This window comes from Archocentrus centrarchus, chromosome 1 (genome assembly GCF_007364275.1).
Source record: "Archocentrus centrarchus isolate MPI-CPG fArcCen1 chromosome 1, fArcCen1, whole genome shotgun sequence".
In the NCBI taxonomy this organism is placed as follows: domain Eukaryota; kingdom Metazoa; phylum Chordata; class Actinopteri; order Cichliformes; family Cichlidae; genus Archocentrus; species Archocentrus centrarchus.
This window is the reverse complement of record NC_044346.1, coordinates 4384941-4404281: the sequence shown is the minus strand read 5'-3', so window position 1 is coordinate 4404281 and position 19341 is coordinate 4384941. Positions and strand designations below refer to the sequence as shown.

General features: G+C 41.5%; 2 protein-coding genes across 3 annotated transcripts in view; one reads left to right on the top strand and one right to left on the bottom strand.

The window, feature by feature from the left end:
* Positions 1–12573, bottom strand: part of LOC115780829 (MORN repeat-containing protein 4-like) — a 28820-nt gene extending 16247 nt beyond the window's left edge. Inside the window, exons 1-2 of one of the 2 annotated variants that reach the window (XM_030730249.1) lie at positions 12434–12573; positions 9295–9369 (exon numbers count right to left, since the gene is read on the bottom strand). In XM_030730249.1, the coding sequence (XP_030586109.1) occupies positions 9295–9361 (67 nt within the window). In that variant the 5' untranslated portion in view covers positions 9362–9369; positions 12434–12573. The remainder of the gene's footprint in view (positions 1–9294; positions 9370–12433) is intronic. The other variant, XM_030730256.1, reaches the window with a different exon arrangement.
* A 2320-nt stretch (positions 12574–14893) lies between these two features.
* Positions 14894–19341, top strand: part of lcor (ligand dependent nuclear receptor corepressor) — a 76996-nt gene continuing 72548 nt past the window's right edge. The window contains exon 1 of the mRNA XM_030729907.1: positions 14894–15016. Within this exon, the coding sequence (XP_030585767.1) occupies positions 14920–15016 (97 nt within the window). The 5' untranslated portion in view covers positions 14894–14919. The remainder of the gene's footprint in view (positions 15017–19341) is intronic.

The following is a 19341-nucleotide window of genomic DNA, read 5'->3' as shown; positions in this document are numbered from 1 at the left end:
TCATTCTGCTGAATGAAGCAGTTTTGTTTTTATTTTTTATGCAAAAACATTTGAATTAAAGAACATGTAAATGGCAAAATTGTTGTCCTCTGATTTCCTCTGATGTGTGTAAAAAAATGGGGAGATTTTGGAAAGTTAAGCTTCATCCACACAGGAAGTGCTCATTATGCATCACTTTTTTCACTGATGTTTGGTTGTTAGTGGACATTCTAAGTTCCAGTTGTTTAGGTATTTACAACCCACTGGTAGTCACTCTATTTGTTCACCTTGAAGTTTAGAAAGATTTACCTCTGGATCACCCACATTGCAATGCCAGCAGTTATTTTGCCCGCATTTGCTCAAAGTTGCTGAATCTCGCTGACTTTCTATGGTCTCTGGTCACTATAATGCTGCTAGTCTATTACTGTATGGATGTGACTTAAGTGTATTCACCAAGTGTGGAAGAATTTCTGTTTCAAATCTATGATATTCTGGCTAGACTCTGAATGTAAGTAGTTAATGTGAACTTCGGTTTAACATGAATTTCTGTGTATGTAGCCAGCAACAGATTTGCAGTTTTTGCCACTTTATCAAAGTCATCGAATGTAGTTTCACAAACAGACTGCATGTAATTGCCACTTTGACCCCATTCAGTTGCAAACTAACAGCAGACTCTCGCCATACTATTGCTGTTTTATCACTGTCTTTACACACCAAAGTCACTTTGAAGACAGAAACTCACTGCAAATGGCGGCAGATCCGGTCCCCATCTTTGAAGCAGCCATTTTAAAGGCAGCAAGATCGGAAATTCACGGTGTCCGACCGCTGTTTTCCCAGTGTGTCTGTAGCATAGGGCTTAAAGTTAGGCCACACCTGCTTTGACTCACAGATATACTGACACAGGGAGTTGTAGCTGTCTGTCTCCAATTACGCTTTAAAGCACTTTAATGGAATTATTCATATAAATATAAATAATTTATTATAAATACACTGCACTGTGTGGAACAGACTGCACAACTTGTGCTTCAGCTTTGGTGAACAAAATTCTAGTATTTATTAGCCTGTTAATTGGCACTGCATAATTAGCAGTTATATGTGTCTTGTGTGCTGAATCTAAACATGTAGCATGCTAACCAAGCTCACCAGTGTTAGCTAATAACTTAGCACTGCAACTTCTCATCCAAATTTGGTCACATCTCAAAAAACAAACAAACAAAAACAACAACACCAACACAGAAGCGGCCAAAACGCTAACACCGAGGCTTCAAAGTAGAATCCAGAAACCAAAGAGTAACATCACAGTGACTTTGACCATCTTTTATATACAGTTTATGTCATTCAATTTAAAGCCAAGAGTTGATGAGTGAATTTAGCTGTCATGTATGTATGTATGCAGTCATGTATGAGAGTCAACACTATGTATTCCATTTGTAATGTTATAGATTAATCTATACAATAACCAAAATGCATACATTTTTGTGTGCTGTGTGGCATTTTTTTTCCAAATTAAAATCCTGATTAAACACTCTTGAGACTAACAGAGATTTGATTGCCATTACTCTGCAAATCATATTTGTTAAGAACTATTTAAAACGATTTATAGGATTACCCCAAACTATAAACTTCAGCATGTAGCTGTAGGGATCAGAATAACTACCGTTTGTAGTATTCCACACTGAAGATTTCATAAATTCACTTGTACCTGTATAGTTTTCAGCAGAAGTACTTTCGGCAAAGAAAAAAAAAGAGATGAGAAAGGCAGATGTGTTATTATACTTTAATTAGATTTTTTAAGTTAGCAGATTGGGAGAGTCATAATTGGTGTGAGCAGACAAAAAGGTGAGCTGCTATCTTTCATTTTTCACCTCTTCAAATGTTCCCTGAGAGGTGAGACCCAATTTTCCCTCTAATTCTCAGACTAATTTCCAGCATCAGGAGGATGGCAGTCGATGAAGAAACGGAGAGAAAAGAAGTGAGCATTTCTCCTTGCCAACCTCTATTAGCAAGCCCGGCGGGAATTAGCAGAATAACTGGATGTGAGGCACAGTTGGACACGGGCAGAGGAGGTCCTGGTATGCTCGTGGCAGAGGAAGAGGATTTAATGGGAACTCAAGTGGCAAGAAACTGGTGGAGTGGAGAGAAGAGTGGAAGATTGGGGGCTTGGATGTATTGAAGGGGAAACGGGCTGCTTGGCAGGGGGTAAGGCAGGGGTGGGGGTAGTGAGTGTTGTCCCTTACTCACAACTCATGGGTAAATTAGGCAGTCCATCTGTCAGGGCTGCTTAAAGTGCTGCTCTCTGCCTAATCTCAGCAGGGTTTTCATGGGAGATTTGGAGAAGAGATTTGGCTGAAACTAAATCTGGAGCTCTGCATTCCATTCTGAAGTCATTCCTATTCCAGAAAATCCAGCATCCATATATGCTGTGCGTGCATGTGCATGCATGCATGTGTGTGTGTGTGTGTGTGTGTGTGTGTGTGTGTGTGTACTCTCTGGACATCATAAAGCATACAGGATAGATAAAGAAGATGCCCAACAGCAGTTTAAATCCAACACTTCAGCCTCCATGAACCCTGACAAGCGAGTGAGACCCTGAGGCAGAAATTTCACGGACTAGCCGCTGAAACAATCTGTTAGGTGTCAAAGAGGCTGCAGTAGTGTGCCAGCAGCAGCATCTCCCACCAAGAATTTCAACAGCTGTGTTACAGCGTGAATGGTGTTATCGAATATAATGAAATCAAGTGGTAGCAGTGTTAGTGTTTTTCAGATCACTGTGAAGGTTTCTGTTTTTTTTTAATGAAGGTACAGATTATCAGCTGTGGCAAGGGACAGTAATTTCCTCTGTCTCCTCCAATTTGATCCCTCCAGACTCTAATCTGCTGTTCAGCTTCTTTGTAACGCCTCTCTCCAATCTCATGTTGGGTCACGGTCTCCAGCTAATTACGGTTTAGCTGAATTTGTCCGGCTTTTATGTCAATCAATAGCGGTAATGCATAGATGTGAAATGACCACATGGGCAAAGTACAGTAGTAAATGGCTTCTGGCTGTGCCTCGGCTGTTGTGTTGTGGATGCGCCCAACCTACTTCCTGTAACCTGATAACCCCGGGCCTGTGTTCAACCAGCGCACCACTGAATTATTCATGTGACACCATAGACCTCTGTCTGACACACACCTACATGTTTGTGTGCAAACAGTGACTTTGCATGCACGGACGCAGAGGCAGGATGCACAACACGCATCAGTCTGAGTTTATGACAACACCATGATCAAATCCAATTGCATATCACAGCACCAATTCAGCAGTGTTAATTCAAATATTCGAGTTAAAACAAAACAGAATGTGCAAAGTGTACATGAAGTGTATTTATGTAACACTGCTACGCAGAAGCACAAACTCATCTGTTGTTTGCTGAAGCTGGAAACAAGATGCTTGGGGTAAATCTGAAGCTAAGAAAAACAGTATGGAGCTTATGACCCTGACTACATGATTTGAAATTTGACGACACAATTTGAAAATTCTAGGTGATGTCTTTCACGAGTTATCACGTTCACAAGATTTTCAGAAAACTTGACCTCTGACCTTGACCTTGAGTTCAAGGTTGCTGCAATTCAAACTTGTCTGTCTAGAGTAGATTTTCATGATTTACAGTTCAGGTAATCCTTATTTATCCTATACAGTGCTTTGGTGCAGCCACTGTCTGTTTATCTAAGCTGTTTTAGCTCCTCCTCCCTCCCCATTAAGATAACTTTCTTCTCATTGGCTGGCACTTACAGACAGAAGGTTTCAGCAGTAGGTGGTTGGTCCTCCTGTGCTTACAGTCTGAGTTGTGTGCATGTGTGGCCATATTGGCAATATCCCCTCTGTGAAATCGTATAGATTCAGTAGTAGGAAAAATGTTTAGAGCTGTCTGAAGTGTTTGGTTTGGATTGGATTACTTCTATACAATTATGGATGTAACTGTTTCTGCAATGCAGTAATGTAATATATAACTGTACTATATGCAGTAATCGCATTACTACTGTGTCATTACTTGCATTGGTTCTTCAATTATATTCACATTGGGCAGATAGAAAAAGAGTAATCAAACACGTCTTTTTTTTTTCCTGTGCACTAACACTACAATCAGCTGAATTCAGATCCTGTGGTGGAACGAGGAAAATTTCTCCACAACTTTTGAGGTGCGGCGATATGGACACCTGAGTTTTTATTGTATGAAAAGGACAAAAATGGGATTATAAAGTGCAAACATGCGTCCAGGACTGCTGCTAACAAAAGGTCAGTTTTTTACAAGCATCTGCACCCTCAACCAGAGTGATTTTGAAGCTGAGTGTATGCTGACACCATCCAAGGAGCCAGAGCCTGATCTTCAACAGGTAACCAAAGCAGAGTTGGACTCAGTAGCACTGTCATCTCCATTTCTACCCAGACCTGTTTCTATAGCACAAAGACCAATCACTCTGTTGATCGCTGTGGAGCACTCGTTTGTACTTAAACATTAAAAGAAATATCTTTTGGGTGTGTCCTCGTTAGCGTAGGGATTTGTATCTGTAAAGTAATTAAGTAACGTAATGCATTTCTTTAAATAATAATGTGTAATAAATTCCTTTATTTATTTATTTTTTTACAGAATCACTGTCAGAAGACTCACAGCTGCTGCTGCCCTCTTTTTGAAGATTTATACCGAATGCATATATATGTAAAATGTCTGGAAGAAATCCCGGCAGTTCTTGCCAACACAGAGCTCCGTCTATTAGTGAACCAATTTTTTCTCACTTTGAAATGTCTGTGTGCTAAAAAAAAAAAAAAAAAAAAAAAAAATTCAAAATCCAACCCCGCTGTTTACTAAAACCCGAGCATATCAGTGCATCACAGCCAAAACCAGTTTAACAGTTTTTTGCTAATCATACGGAGAACATATGTTTCTTCCCGCAGCCTCTTGCACACTCCAGTGCCAAACTTTTGTTCTTTGTTTAACCTTGCCCTAAAGGTTGTCTGAGTGTTTTTGTTACAGTGCACGTGCTGGTTTAGGTAGTGTGATATCCTGTCTCAGCAGGCTCACCGGCACCAGATGGTCCATATGTGCATATGTGTGTAAATTACTTACTGACTTTAGCTTGACACCTTTTTCTGTGTTTTTCCCCTATTAGCTACAATCTGTTTGGGTGAGAGTGCAGTTTCATTTCAAAAGTACTTTTGCTGTTGTGACTCACTTACAGTACTCCCACTTCTTTCCAGACTCTCCATTCTGACATGAAATCCCACATTAATTACAAGCTGCTGGAGTTAACTTTCTTTTATCATATTTTACTGACATCCCTATTATCCATTTATCCTAATAGGTATTCTCAAGGGGGGATTCAGACTGAAAACAACCATGCATTAGAACAACACAGGGGGCTGTGGTAGTGGTAGTGGTGGTGGGGTGTTGTTTAAGAAGCCAGTGAGATAATAAAATGTAATCCAGGGAATCCAGTAGGAGTAACAGATTAATGCATTTATGAGCTTATTGAACACCAAAACTCAGTGGACAAAGCTTCGTAACATCTGCTCTGTAACTATGCGTGTACATTTATTCATCACAACGACTACGAGGTAACTGTGTTCAATCTGCGTTTTTAATCACTGGGACGACACAGTACGATTTTTGCATGAGCCTGAATATACACAATATAGTCATTTATGTGGACATAGCAGCAATGTGGCAAACAGAGATTATGGACTGTCAATGAAATTACACGATTTGTAGCGACGACAAGCAAACGATCAGAGATGCAAAGTGGGTGGGTCCAGAAAACTTAACTTTGAGAAGTGATTGCAAATGAGAGAAAAGGGATACCACTGATTACCATATGAGAGGTTGGTAAATATATTAGAAGGGTTCCTACCAGGGTTATTATAGTTAACGAAAACGAACGAAATAACGAAAACTGAAATTGAAAAAACATTGTCGTTAACTGAAATAAATAAAAACTATAATTAAAAGGAAAAAACGATAACTAATTAAAACTGAATTGTGAGTTTACAAAACTAACTAAAACTAACTGAAATTATCGATAAACTGACTTTCATTTACTTGTTTTTTGGGGTTTTTTTTTTTAAGCCTTGTGGATTGATATGAAATCATTGTTTCCGCTCTCCGAGTTTAAGCTGGGAGCGCCACAGGACAACTGTGTGAGTGCGCATGTGCGTGCGCTCACCGCGCTGGTCCGCAAAGTAATGGCTGCGGTCTGCAGAGAAAGCGGCAGAGTCCCGTATGGAGGTTCTTTGAGTACAAACACCTGCACACGACCACAAGATAATTAACACACACAATCCAGCTACACAAGCATAAATGCGGACATGAGGTCGGCAACTTCTGTAGGTTGTGTACAGAGGCCGCAAAGACCCTGCAGGTTTAATTAGCGAGCATCTAACCAAGCTAGCTCCAAAACAGAAGCAGCTTCAGGTGGTGAGAACATCAGGATGCAGCTGGATTTGAGCTTTGACTCCTTCAAAGAGTTTGTTTTGTTTAACACCACATGTAGGCGTTATTAATCTGCTGCACTGATGCTGAACTTTATTGTGGAGTTTATTGTAGAATTTATTGAGTTTGGGAGTTCATGTTTTTCTTTGTTTCTCCCTGTTGATGTTCATGTGTGTCCTTAATATTACACACATTTAGCATGTCTTGTGAACAGTTGGTTGTTGACTATATTTCTTTAAACTGTATCTTTTGTCAAGTTTTCATTACACAATAGTCACTTTTGCGCCTTGAATCTTACACCTGATCAGGTATGAAAATACTAAAACTAATACTGAAACTAACTAAAACTAAGCATGAAACCAAAAATAAAAACTAATAAAAACGAGCAAAACCACTCTGAAAACTAATTAAAACTAACTGAATTAGAGAAAAAAAAGTAAAAACTAACTAAAACTAAACTATAATGTAAAATCCAAAACTATTATAACCCTGGTTCCTACACAATCACAGCCTAGAATCTCCAACCATGAGCCACAAAGCAATGTACGATGAGCAAATCACTTTATATACGAATGGCACTTTGCTCAAGTGTAAATTGGGGCTCCAACTGAAGCCGTTCACTGGCTTGATTTTCTCAACGTGAAGCCCTCTGTGGACTGGCATCCTTGGGAATGAGGGTGCTAGCCCAGATCGGTGACAAGCAGAGCCTCATTTGGGATACGAGTCTGGAAAGGGAGTTTTCAAACAAGTGCTAGCCGCGTATACCCACAGGGCCTGGGTCAGGCTCAACTCAAACATGTTAGGAAATCAGATGGTTTGTGTGTGTTAACCAGCGAAACCTGACTAACACACAAACCATTATCACAACTGAATTTCAAGCAGTTTCAGGAGACTCGGGTTAGGACGCTGTCTGTTTTTCCACATGTAGAACACAGCATGAGATGGTTCACTTCAGTCATGCTTTTGCTAATATCCACTCACAGGCTATTCATTTACCTGGCAACTATCTGGGCTTACTCTCACATGACCATAAATTACACGGACTTTGTATTAGGGAGATGGCAGGTTCAAGGTTCAAGCACCTCTGGAAAGGTTCTAGGCTCCAGTTCATGTGTAAAAACACTTACAGTACCTATAAAGGTAAATCATACAGCGCATGGTGCAATACATCATGTTTTGTAGTTGATCTCAGATTGTATTTGCCTCATTTTAAGACCTGCTAAGGACAAGATGATTTTTATTATAACCTGATACGTAAAACCTTAGAGTTGAAAGAGGGTGTGCTTTATTTTTACCATGCCTGTATATGTATATATAGAGAGAGAGAGTGGCTAAAACCTCTGTGCAGTACTGTACCTCCACAGGACATTATTTAGACAGTGAAATGCTTCACAGTGGCAAGGAGAGTTGGAGTTACCCTGAACTACTCAAGGCTCTGGATACTGTTGGGTTGTCATGGTTTCTTAGATGGTGCAGTGCTTTACAGTTTAAAAAGTGAGCTGGAGGGAGCGACCTGATGATCTGGATGTCACACTGCTCAGCCTTTCAAGAACCGTGAATGCTGGAGCGGAGGCTCCAACTGATCATCAAACTTGAGACCTTTTTTTTTTTTTCTTTCTTCCTTCCTTTCTGTTTTTTCCAACAAAATGTTCTTGCATTAAGGAGGAAAAATTCACTTTTGATTCGTGTGCTACTTTTTGTAACGTGCTGGTTCTATAATTGACCTTTTCCTTGAATTATTACATTTTGAATTGTGTTTTTGAGTTCTGCCTACAAAAGAAATTCATATCCATCCCATGGAAGCACTTTTGATGCTATTTGAAACGATCTCTGCACATAAATGTGATGTGATTTAACAAATGGCACACACATTTTAGGTTATTGCTATAATTTAGATTAAAAAAAATATCAGTCACATCAAAAGATAATTCCAGTCCTACATTTATGACATGGTGAGATTCATAAAATTAGCATCAGCCAATGTTAACAACCCCCTTAAGCAGTGACAGGTGAAAACTGTGTTATTTAAACTATTTGACGTTCAGAAAAAGGGGTGTGAATGCCTTTTTTTTTTTTTTTTTTAAATCAGAATTATTTGAAATAAATTCCACTGTTAGGAAAAGGTGGTGCAGATCCTATAGAAATGTTGTGGGGGGTTTAAAATAGACAATGTATGCAAGAAAAGCCTCAAGCATCTTGCAGCTGAAGGAATTTTACAGTGAAGAGTGGTCAAATATTTCAGCAAGCCGATGTCAGAGACTGGTGTACTATTATGCAAAACGCCTACAAGAAGTTATTTCTGCTAAAGGGAGCCAGATAAGCTTCTGAGGCTAAAGGTGCACTTACTTTTTCCACAGAAGAATATAACATCTGTTAATATTTTTCTTGAATAAATGATTGAAAATGTAATTTTCCTCTTTTACCTGAAAGCAGCGTTTCACTGAGGAACAAAAGCGAGCAGTTTCCATATGATGCTTTTAAGATATCTACACATGGCAGCACTGGTCTCCTTGATTCTTGACCACCTTGAACTCCATGATAGTAATATCGCAGCTCTTGCTTTGTTTGCATTCTTTATGCAAGAGTGTACAGTGCCTCAAATCAAGGAATGCCTCTATGGTGGTAAGATGTCTCTGTAGATGTCTCTTATTTTCAATAGGACATAAGTCAATAAAGCCACATATGTTACTGCAGATTATGCCTCCAACATATAAGAGCATTACTCTATTATTATGTGTTTCTTCCCCCTGCCTGTGCATCATAGTCTTAATCACATTATAACAACACGTGCTGTTCATGTGAATGTAGCCAGTGATGGAGGATGGGTGGGTGACTGAGCAGGTGGGCCTTGCCTTCTTTCCATTCCCCGTGGTACTCCTCGCCGTTGGAGTAAGTAAAGGATCCTCGTGTCAGGGTCATGGGTCCTGCTGCCACACATGACACAAAGAAGCATTATCAGGAGCTTTTCAGCTGTAGCTTTGGCATTCTGACACATACTGAGCTGGGAGTTTATTAAATAATACAACCACCTCTTAATCTACTGTAGGTTAATTGCTAGTCTTTGAATACTGCAGCCAGCTGCAGAGCAATCAAAATCAGATTATGCAGCCAGGACCTGCATGCCCAACTACTCCCACGGTTATAAGCATACTCAGTGTACCACTGCTGGCTAAAAATGTATGGACACTCCTACGTGAATGGTGAACCTCTGATTTCAAAATTGTCATATGAGTCTTCATTCTTTGATTGCAGGGATTTTTTTTTTTTTTTAATCCATCCATCCATCCATCCATCTTCAGCTGCTGCTTATCCAGGGTCGGGTCACAGGTGCAGCAGTCTAGGAAAAAAAACCCGACCTTCCTCTCCCCGACCACCTCCTCATGTGCGGGGATGCCAAGGCATTCCTACGCCAGCCAAGAGATATAATCTCTGCAGCGTGTCCTTGGGGCAGGCTATTTTAATTTCTAATCATGTTTTTTAAGCTTTGAAATGCCAAAATAAAAAAGATTATGATTTTTCTGACCAAATGTCCAACCAGAATGTTAATGGAATAGTGGCCTGTCCAGCTCATTATCCATTACAGTGCACAAGTTAATTAGTTTTACTGAAATCTCACCAATACTCCAGGAGGAGTATTGGAGTAACAATACGACCCTGGACTTCAGCACAATTAAGGTGAAGACCACTGAGATGATTGTGCGTAACTTTGATGAAATTCTGATCGATAGTGCAGGAGGATTAGCGATTCTTGTAATTTGTGGATGGATGGATGAATGTCAGACACCTTGTCATGGCATGAGCTCACCAGTCCTTTGGTTGGATAAGCTAAAAACATGCAGCGATTTATGGAAGTTTAATTTTCAGGCAGTCAGTTCACTGGTTTGGTTAAATTCACTAATCATTTTAGTATCATTTCCAATCCATCTCACATATGTTAAACATGGTTAAAGTCCTTCTGGAGTTTAGGATCTTGAAATGCCAACACAACTATTTTAAAGCATTATCTGAGTTAGCTTCATTTGAACTGGCACCGGCACATACAGTCTACATGTGTAGAACCTTTAGCCAAACCTGATAAAAAGAGCTTAAAATCTTTGCTGTCTTTCTAAGGTTTTAAAAAGCTTTTTGCTTTAAAGTTACACCTCTGTTACTATCTTTGCAGTTGCAGAATTCTTTGAATGTCACATGTATCTCTCACACAGCTGTTTGAAAGCTAGAGTTTCTATAGCAGGGATCCTCAAATCCAGGCCTTGAGGTCCGGTGTCCTGCAGGTTTTAGATGTGTCCCTGATCCAACACACCTGATTCAAATGGCTGAATTACCTCCTCAGTATGCAGTCAAGTTCTCCAGGGTCCTGCTAATGACTTCTATATTTGACTCAGGTGTGCTGAAGCAGAGACACATCTAAAACCTGCAGGACACCGGACCTTGAGGCCTGGAATTGAGGATCCCTGTTCTAGACGGTTTTCTTCAATCTGGAAAGCACAACAAAAAAATCTTTCCTACACTTACCTGTGATGGCAAGTCTTAATAGGAAACAATGGTTATAGCTGCTTTACTGGATGATACAATACTCTACACATTCTGAATATCATTGGGTCAACTGGTCACCATGTGGACATTGGTGTCCACTGTATGTGTCTTCATCTCAAACAGCTTGGTACAGGATGCTCACTTTAGCACAAGATTTCAGTTTGACGTGTCCTAAGCGCTTACTGCTGTCTTTTAGGCTTTTATATCTATATAATCACAACTCCTTGAATGGAAATTCCAGAGTGAGAATCCAAGAAAAATTTGGCAGTGCACCAGCTGGTGTATATGAGCTGTAGCACGGTGGCAGGGGAAGGAAAACTGACCATGTGTGATTTCTATTAAACATGTTTGATGCATTCACTCACGCTGCACATTTTGTGGCTGTATGGGTTAGTTGATAGCCACCACATCGAGCTCAAACTAAAGCGCCAAAATCCTGAAGAGGATTATAACTGTACAGCAGGCTAATTTGCTATTGAAAGTAACCTGTTATATCACCTGTTATACCCTTCACCATCAATTGCATGGCAGAGGTATTTTATTTTTGGACTTCTTTGTTGTGCTAAGAGGTCTTACTTGTCTCCTGGCTGTGAATAATGAAGCTACATTATTATAATTCCATCCATCCATCCATCCATTCGCTTCCGCACATCCTGTTAAGGGTCGCGGGGGGGCTGGAGCCTATCCCAGCTGTCATAGGGCGAGAGGCAGGGTACACCCTGAACAGGTCGCCAGCCTGTTGCAGGGCCAACACAGAGGGACAGACGACCTTTCACACTCACATTCATGCTCTCATTCACACCTATGGGCAATTTAGATTAGCCAATTAACCTAACCCCAGTAAGTGCATGTCTTTGGAATGTGGGAGGAAACCGGAGTACCCGGAGGAAACCCACGCAAGCACGGGGAGAACATGCAAACTCCACACAGAGAGAGGGAGAGGCCTGGGCCAAGGTGGAATCGAACCCAGGCCTTCCAGATGGTAGTCTAACTGTGAGGCAGCAGTGCTAACCACTACGCCACCGTGCTGCCTATTATATAATAATTCCAATATATTCCAATATATAATTCCAATTTTACTCAAACACTATTACACGGCAGTGCTTATTATGGTTCTCTTTGGCATGCCTTCTTCTTTTTGTTGCTTCAAAATGAGGTTGTAGACAAACAGCCGCCGAAAGAAGCATCAAAGAAACATTTATAGGCGACTCAATAAAAAAAAAAAAAAAAAAAAAAAAACACACCCAAGGTCCGTTTATTAAGCAAAACAGGCTAATTGTTCACTGCCAACAGGCAGCTGTCAGTAGACGGGAGGAGGAGTGCGTATCCCTCCATCTAATGTTGCCACAGTAACGGCGCCCTAATCCCTTTCATCCAGCCGGCATGACGCTGCCAGCCTCCAAAACACACACACGCATGCACACGGTGAGCAGGCCTGGAGAAAAAGAAACAGTTTACCTGTTTTATTTAAGAGCCGCTCTATCCCTTTTCTCTACATCGCTGAAAACAAGACGGCAGTAGGAGAATTTCTGCTTCTCTTAGCGACTATTTAGCCTTTTTTTGGTAGCTGTTTGTTTCCTGGTAGAGCTGCTTCAGCGTCGCTTTAAAGCACCGCTATACGATTGGCTAACTTTCTGTCACCTCGACTCAACATGTCCTTTTATTGGATGCTCCTCTGCTCTGGCCAGCCCTCAGCAGGAGACATCTTTGTCGAGGGCAACGGGTTCAACGACTTAATTAGCCGGAGTGCTGCTCCGTTAAAGCATTTGCCCTTGTCGTTTTTTTTTTTTTTTATGTGCTGCCCACCGCCCGCCGTCTCTGTAGGATTATAAAACGGCAGCAAGGTTCTCTTTAATGATACCGTGTCATTTCATGTTTCAATCTGGTGATTAGACCCGCGTTTTGGCGAGTTTTATGGGACTTGATTTATTGTTTTCCTTATGCCCTAAAACAGCTGCACTAGGTAGCGAAGGTTTGCTAAATGAGGTGATGTAGATTCATAGCCAATAAGGCATTAATCCAGTGAAAAGCTAAGGAGAAAAAAAAGAAAAAAAAACAATCAAGGTGACCCAAATGAAACAAAACTCTGCTAACCTCATTTTTGTTTCCCTGAGGGGAAACCGGGGCTAGGATTAACCTGCTATTGAATATTAATTAGTCATGGCTAACAATGAACCATGTGTGATTATAAATTGATTGTCATTTATCAATATTAGCTTCAAAGAATAAAGAATGCAATTATCAAATCTTTAAAGACTATGCAGATATTGTGCAGTTAAACACATGTTTTGGATATATGAAGCCAGGATGGTGCTATATTTATTGGTTTGTTAGAGGGGGAAAATGTATGAGGCCAGTTTATATTATACACAAAATGTGAGATGCCTTGTTCAAGGGCAATAGACTTGCCTTCATTCCAAAAGCATGAAGTAGCTGTGCCTGCCACTTGGAAAGATGCAGACTGATTCAAACTGTGGACAAACAAGGTGCACGCTGGGATCTTGCCTGCCTTAGTGGTATTCTGTGTTTAATGTAATAAATCTGGCCATGACCCCCCCCCCCCCCCCCCCCCCCCCCCCCCCCGCTACTTACTTTTATTTGTTTATTTTTTCTTCCAAGTGACCTAAAAAAAAGTGGTGGGCAAGATTTTAGAATCATCTGCTTTTTTCATCAGCTTTCTTTTGAAGACGGGCATGGTGTCTAAATTAGAATAATAAAATATGTGAGTAAAAATGGACACATTTGTCATACAAGTGTACCGAAGAAAATCGCTTACCTTGAAATTGTTCTTTGAAAAAAAAAAACTGATCATGTTAAGTTTGGATTATTGGCTCAGCTCTTACAAGGTCAAAAAGAAAGATTGGGCATGGCCACGTGTTTGGCAGTGTGTGTATGGTTTGTATTTGGTGTTTTGTTTTTTTCCCCTCTGTCTAAGATCATCTGTTTTGGTGGGAAATCTTTTTTTCTGTTGTTGTTTAGATCTGGGAATTTTGCACTAAAATGTTTCCATCAAGAATGTAAGATTTTTCAAAGTAGAATTTGCATCTGCGTTTTAATGAATATAATTTTCTGATATCCCACATTTCTTTGTATAATATAATGCAGTCTGGTAGTTGTTGATTCCTCCCTGTATATGTTGAAAAAAAAAATCTTTTTGGGGACTTAGACTCATTAGTAGTTGTGAAGTCTTGGCTCCAGTGTTTAGAGAACATGAAAAATTCACTCAATTTGCAGTAGATGGGTAGAAATAGGCTAATGGTTGAGCCTTTATTAATTTAAGACCACTTAGTAGGCCAACAAAAGGCAATACTATCCTTTAAAAGAGAAGTTGTAGTAATTCATTAATTAGCTATAGCCTGAGAACATTTAATGTGTTTAACCCACCACAATATTTGACCTGGCACTGCCTGAATTTATCGTTTCTTACAGGTACCTTATGGAACTGACCCACCAATTCGCTTATAGGTGCGCTTACGTTCATAAAATGAGACTGTAGAAGTTTGTTTGTTTGTTTTTTCTTCTCTTCTGAACCGTGATGACCTAGTTCCTAGTTTATTAGGGCAGCTATATGTGCATTACATCTGTTGATTTAAATAATGTCTCTTTATGCGCATTTTTAAACCCTGGAAACACCCTCGCCCTTTGACACAGATAGCTTTAAGCTATGGCAAATTTGGAGCACAGGCGTTATGTGCTATAGGCTACTATATGCAACATTTCATTAAACGGCCAGTTCCAGCACTCCCTCGCGCAGAGATGCTGGGAGGGATGGGAGGGGGCGCTTTTGGTGGGTGGGACATGTGAGCACTATAGAAAGGGGGATGCTGCAGCCCCGTCCCCCTCATATCGCTCTCCACCCAGCCCTAGAATAAAAACCACCGGTGACGTGCGCGCAGGGAAGCACCCAGCAGTATGTGCGCGCCCACGGGAGGGGCCGATAGAAAATGGCGAGTCTGTGCAAAAGGCAGCAATGCACGATAGAGAGGCGCGGCTTTCGGCAGGAACTTGACTCTTGGAGGCACAAACTCATTCACTGTGTAGGTAAGCTCGCTTGGCATTGTGTGTGCGTGTGTGTGGCGCGGTCCGGACGCCCGGTGGGTGCCGGTAACTGTGTGTTTTCGTTTCGGCTGAAGTGTGAAGAGCAAAGTGCCGGGGTTGTAGGGCCTAATGTCCACTGGTAAGCCTATTGGGTCTCCATGAAGCTGTCATTTTTTGTTGCGCACGGCAGTTGCCTGGCGCTGCCCGCCTCCCACCGGACATATCCAAAATTATTCAGCTCCAAGTTTGAGCTCTCTTGTCGGGCGTGTTGCCGGGTGTTCCACCTGCAGACTTGTGTTTGTGCACTGTTTGTCTGTTAAGTGTCGGTTTATTCAGAATATGAGCATTTTGGAGCGATTGGGGTAATTTTAAATATTATTCTATAGCTGTTTATTTATTGTAAGCAGAGCAAGTCACGTGCGCAGATGGAGCTGCGCTTCGGCCAATCGGCTGCCCCGCTATAGGCTGGCCCGTGCCCGAGTGCGCGCCGCCGGATGAGCTTTTTTAATAGGGGGGAGGGCGGTGCGCGCCCTCAGCCTTCAAACATGACGCCCCCCCACCCCCCTTCAACTGCCCTGGAAATCGGCTTTTGGGAGCGCGCATTGCTGCATTGGGGGAAATGTCCGTGGGAATAATTTTGTTTTTAGGGGGAAGGAAAACTATAGGCGGGGGTCGACAGGGACAAATGCCTCGGTGTCCGCCTGTAAATCGGGCTTGAGACTTGTTGAAACAGCGCTCCTGGATGCGGTGGCAAAAGCTCTGCGGCTGAGGTTCGCGGCGCAGTTTACATTAATAGTTGGGATTTTAAAAAAAAAAGGTTTATGACATGATCGCATCCTGTAGCCGCTGCTGGGACAGTTAACGGCAGCGGCATATTTCAGTTCTTATTTTAGTGAAGAGCTGATAAAAATGCGTTTTAACCTCTTCCTGCTTTACTTAATTTCTTCCTTTATTTTGGATTTTCTCATCTATACGTCTCTCCCACCCACCACCCCCTTTTCTGCCCCCAATCGTTCATTTGTGGTGTATTTCATTAGCTCAGTTTAATCCGGTTATATCAACCTTTCCCGATGTTATGGCAAGATTATCATCGACTCTCCGCCTCTGATCTTTTAACCTTTAAGGGTTTCCTCGGCTTTCGGTTGTGGGTTTTAGTGAGGATATATATATATATATATATATATATATATATATATATATATATATATATATATATATATATATATATATATATATATATATATATACAAATCACCACACACAGCGGCAGCAGAGGAGTCGGGGTGTTGTTGCTCCAGTTGTTTTTGGATGCGTTTCAGTATCCAGATGTTGCGCGTTGACCTGTCACCTACCCGTCCGACCGCTTTTTAATAGCCTGGCCTGATTCCGAGCAGTCTCGCGGTGCCTTTTAGTGAGAAAAGGTCAAACCGAAGGGGTGCAACTAGCGGTAAATTAAAATGCTGGCTAATCTCTGACCTTCAGCTGATGTGTTCGGCATGGAGCCACAAAGTATCACTATAAGCAGCAGAAAACAAGACTCGGTTTTTCTTTGATTTAAAGTCGGATTTCTCACTGACATCATGGGACGCGTTTACTTACAAACTGAGCTTTAACCTCTTTTCTAAGTTTACACATTGACTGCAGTAGCACTGGCTTTTTGGGGGTCCTGCTTTTGCCTTTACTTTTTAATAACATAATTAGTTGTGTTTGTATGACTTAGTGGGTCCCTGGGTTTGGGGATGGTTTTGGCCCCTCCCCATGAAGTGTAACTGCACTTACTCTTAATGAAAAGGAGCTGCTTGTAACATATAATAAACACCTGAAAATGCAATACACATAATTCAGTAAGGATTATATTAGGTGCCTTAGGAATGCTATAATAATACTAAATTTGATAGAGATACCCTAAGTATGATAAACACTCTGCGAGCTCTCGTGCATCTAGAATCCATGTAGTAATATCACAGTGATACCACAGGGGACACAAATACCACAAAGCTCAATAATGAACTCACAGTTGGATATTACTGCTTTAGCTCTGAATGGGGTGCTCAATGTGTGTGTGTCTTAGTTCCATTTTTTCAATTCAATTCAAAGTATATATGTCATTTACATGGTCATACAAGGTACAGTTAGCAGTGAAATGCTCTGAAGACTGCTCTTACACATTAAAAAGATATAAAAGGGAGCTGTAAAATGGAAATAGAATAGTTTACAAAATATAATCAAAAATATCCACTAAGATAATTTGGAAATAGAATAATTAACCAAATATAATCAAAAATATAGTATTAAATATATCAAAATGTAATACACCCCCCCCCCCCCCCCCCCCCCCCCCCCACTAAAACAGGGTATGTTGTGGGAGGGGGTGTTAGGTGCAACTGTGCATGTGTGTGCAAAATAATGCAGTGACATGATGTCCAGATCAGTGGGAGAGTCAGTGAATGATGAATGGTGTGTGTGTGTGTGGGTGGGTGGGTGTGTGTGTGTGGGGGGGTGTCCATCAGTTGTCCTGATTCAGGGCCTGAATGACCTACGGAAAGAAGCTCCTCCTCAGCCTCTCTGTGTTAGTCTTCAGGGAGCGAAAGAGCTTCTCTGACCTCGACAGAGAGAAGAATCCATAGTTGGGATGGCTGAGCACTTTCACAGTCTTTCTGGCTTTGGTCTAGCACTGCCTGTAGTAGATGGTCTGCAGGTCAGGAAGTTCAGCCTGAATGATGCGCTCTGCTTTAAAGAGCTTGTCTGTCCTGCTTGGTGCTGTTCCCAAACCAGACTGTAATGTTCCCCGTGAGGATGCCTTCGATGGTGCAGGTGTAGAAGTTCCACAGTACCTTGGAGGGTCTCTTAGACGTCTGAGGCGTGGAGCTGGTGTGGCAAGACCAGGACAGGTTCTGCGAGATGTGTACTCCAAGGTACTTGAAGCTGTCTGCTCTTTCTACTGGGGCTTCATTGATCTGGACAGGCTGATAGCACCGCTCCTGCTTCTTGCTGCAGTCCACAATCAGCTCCTTTGTCTTGCTGACATTAAACAAAAGATTATTGTCCTGGCACCAGTTCTCCAGGTGTTTAATCTCCCCCAGGTAGGCCCTCTCTTCATTGTCTGAGATCAGGCCCACCATTACAGTGTCGTCAGCAAACTTCACAATGGTGGTAGAGCTGTAAGTGGCCACGCAGTCATAGGTGTATAGTGAGTAAAGCAGGGGGTTCAGGACGCAACCCTGAGGGGCACCAGTGCTGAGGATGAGGGTGGAGGAGACATGATTGCCCACCTGCATTATTTGTGGTCTGTCTGTTAGGAAGTTGGAGATGCAGTCACACAGGGATGGAAGGAGTCCCACATCCTCTAACTTGGTGGTGAGTATGAAGTGGTTGTGACGATATGCAAACTGCATTGGGTCCATGGTGTCTGGCAATGAAGAAGTGATGAAGTGTCTGACCAGCTTTTCAAAGCACTTCATCATGACTAATGTGAGGGCAACAGGGCGATAGTCACTGAGACAGGTTGGCTGAGGTTTCTTCATTTCTGCTTGTTGACAGTCACAGGTTTGCAGTGCGTGGTGAGTCGCAGGGTCGGGCCGAGAGGCAGCAGTTGTTGTCAGCGCTCACATTGAAATGTGCCATGTCCATTTATTTGAAGGATAATTTGTTGCAGAAATGCAGAGAATTGCCCCCAAAAAATAAAAAATTAGGCTGCTTTAAATTATTGAGAATCGAGCTTGTTAACATTTTGAAGCTGGTGTTATTATTATATTGTGGCGTTGGTCATCTTGCACACATGCCACGTTTATTAGATGTTATTGAGTATGCAACAGTCATTTTCTTGATTGATTGTTTGTTAAAATTGAACAGAAAGTAGCCAAAAATGTCAGACCAGCACTAAAACTCAAAGGTACTGAAATTAGAAACACCAAATGAAAGCAGCAGCTTCAGTGGCTTAAAGGCAGCGTTTCCTGCACAGAGGGATGTGTTGCATCCCCTTTAAAGATGTTGTAACCAGAACCAAAAGAAGGAAAAATACCAGCATTGTAATAAGAGTCATTTTAAACCACTTTTCATATACCCAAGCACAATCTTCAGAAACAAGAAAAAAGTCCAGATTTGTAAAGCAGCGCACACTTACTGACTTTACTGTACAATGACTGATCACGCTTATTCTTGTGAACCCCCTAAAGGTCTCATTCTGAGCGAGAAACAAAATCCCGGCTTAAAGGGAAATCAAAACTCTTGACTTGACACCTGAGAAGCCTCTAGGCATCAGCCATGTTATAAGAAAGATGTGCTGGCATGAGAATTCATACCTTTACGAGGCAGCCTTATTATTAACA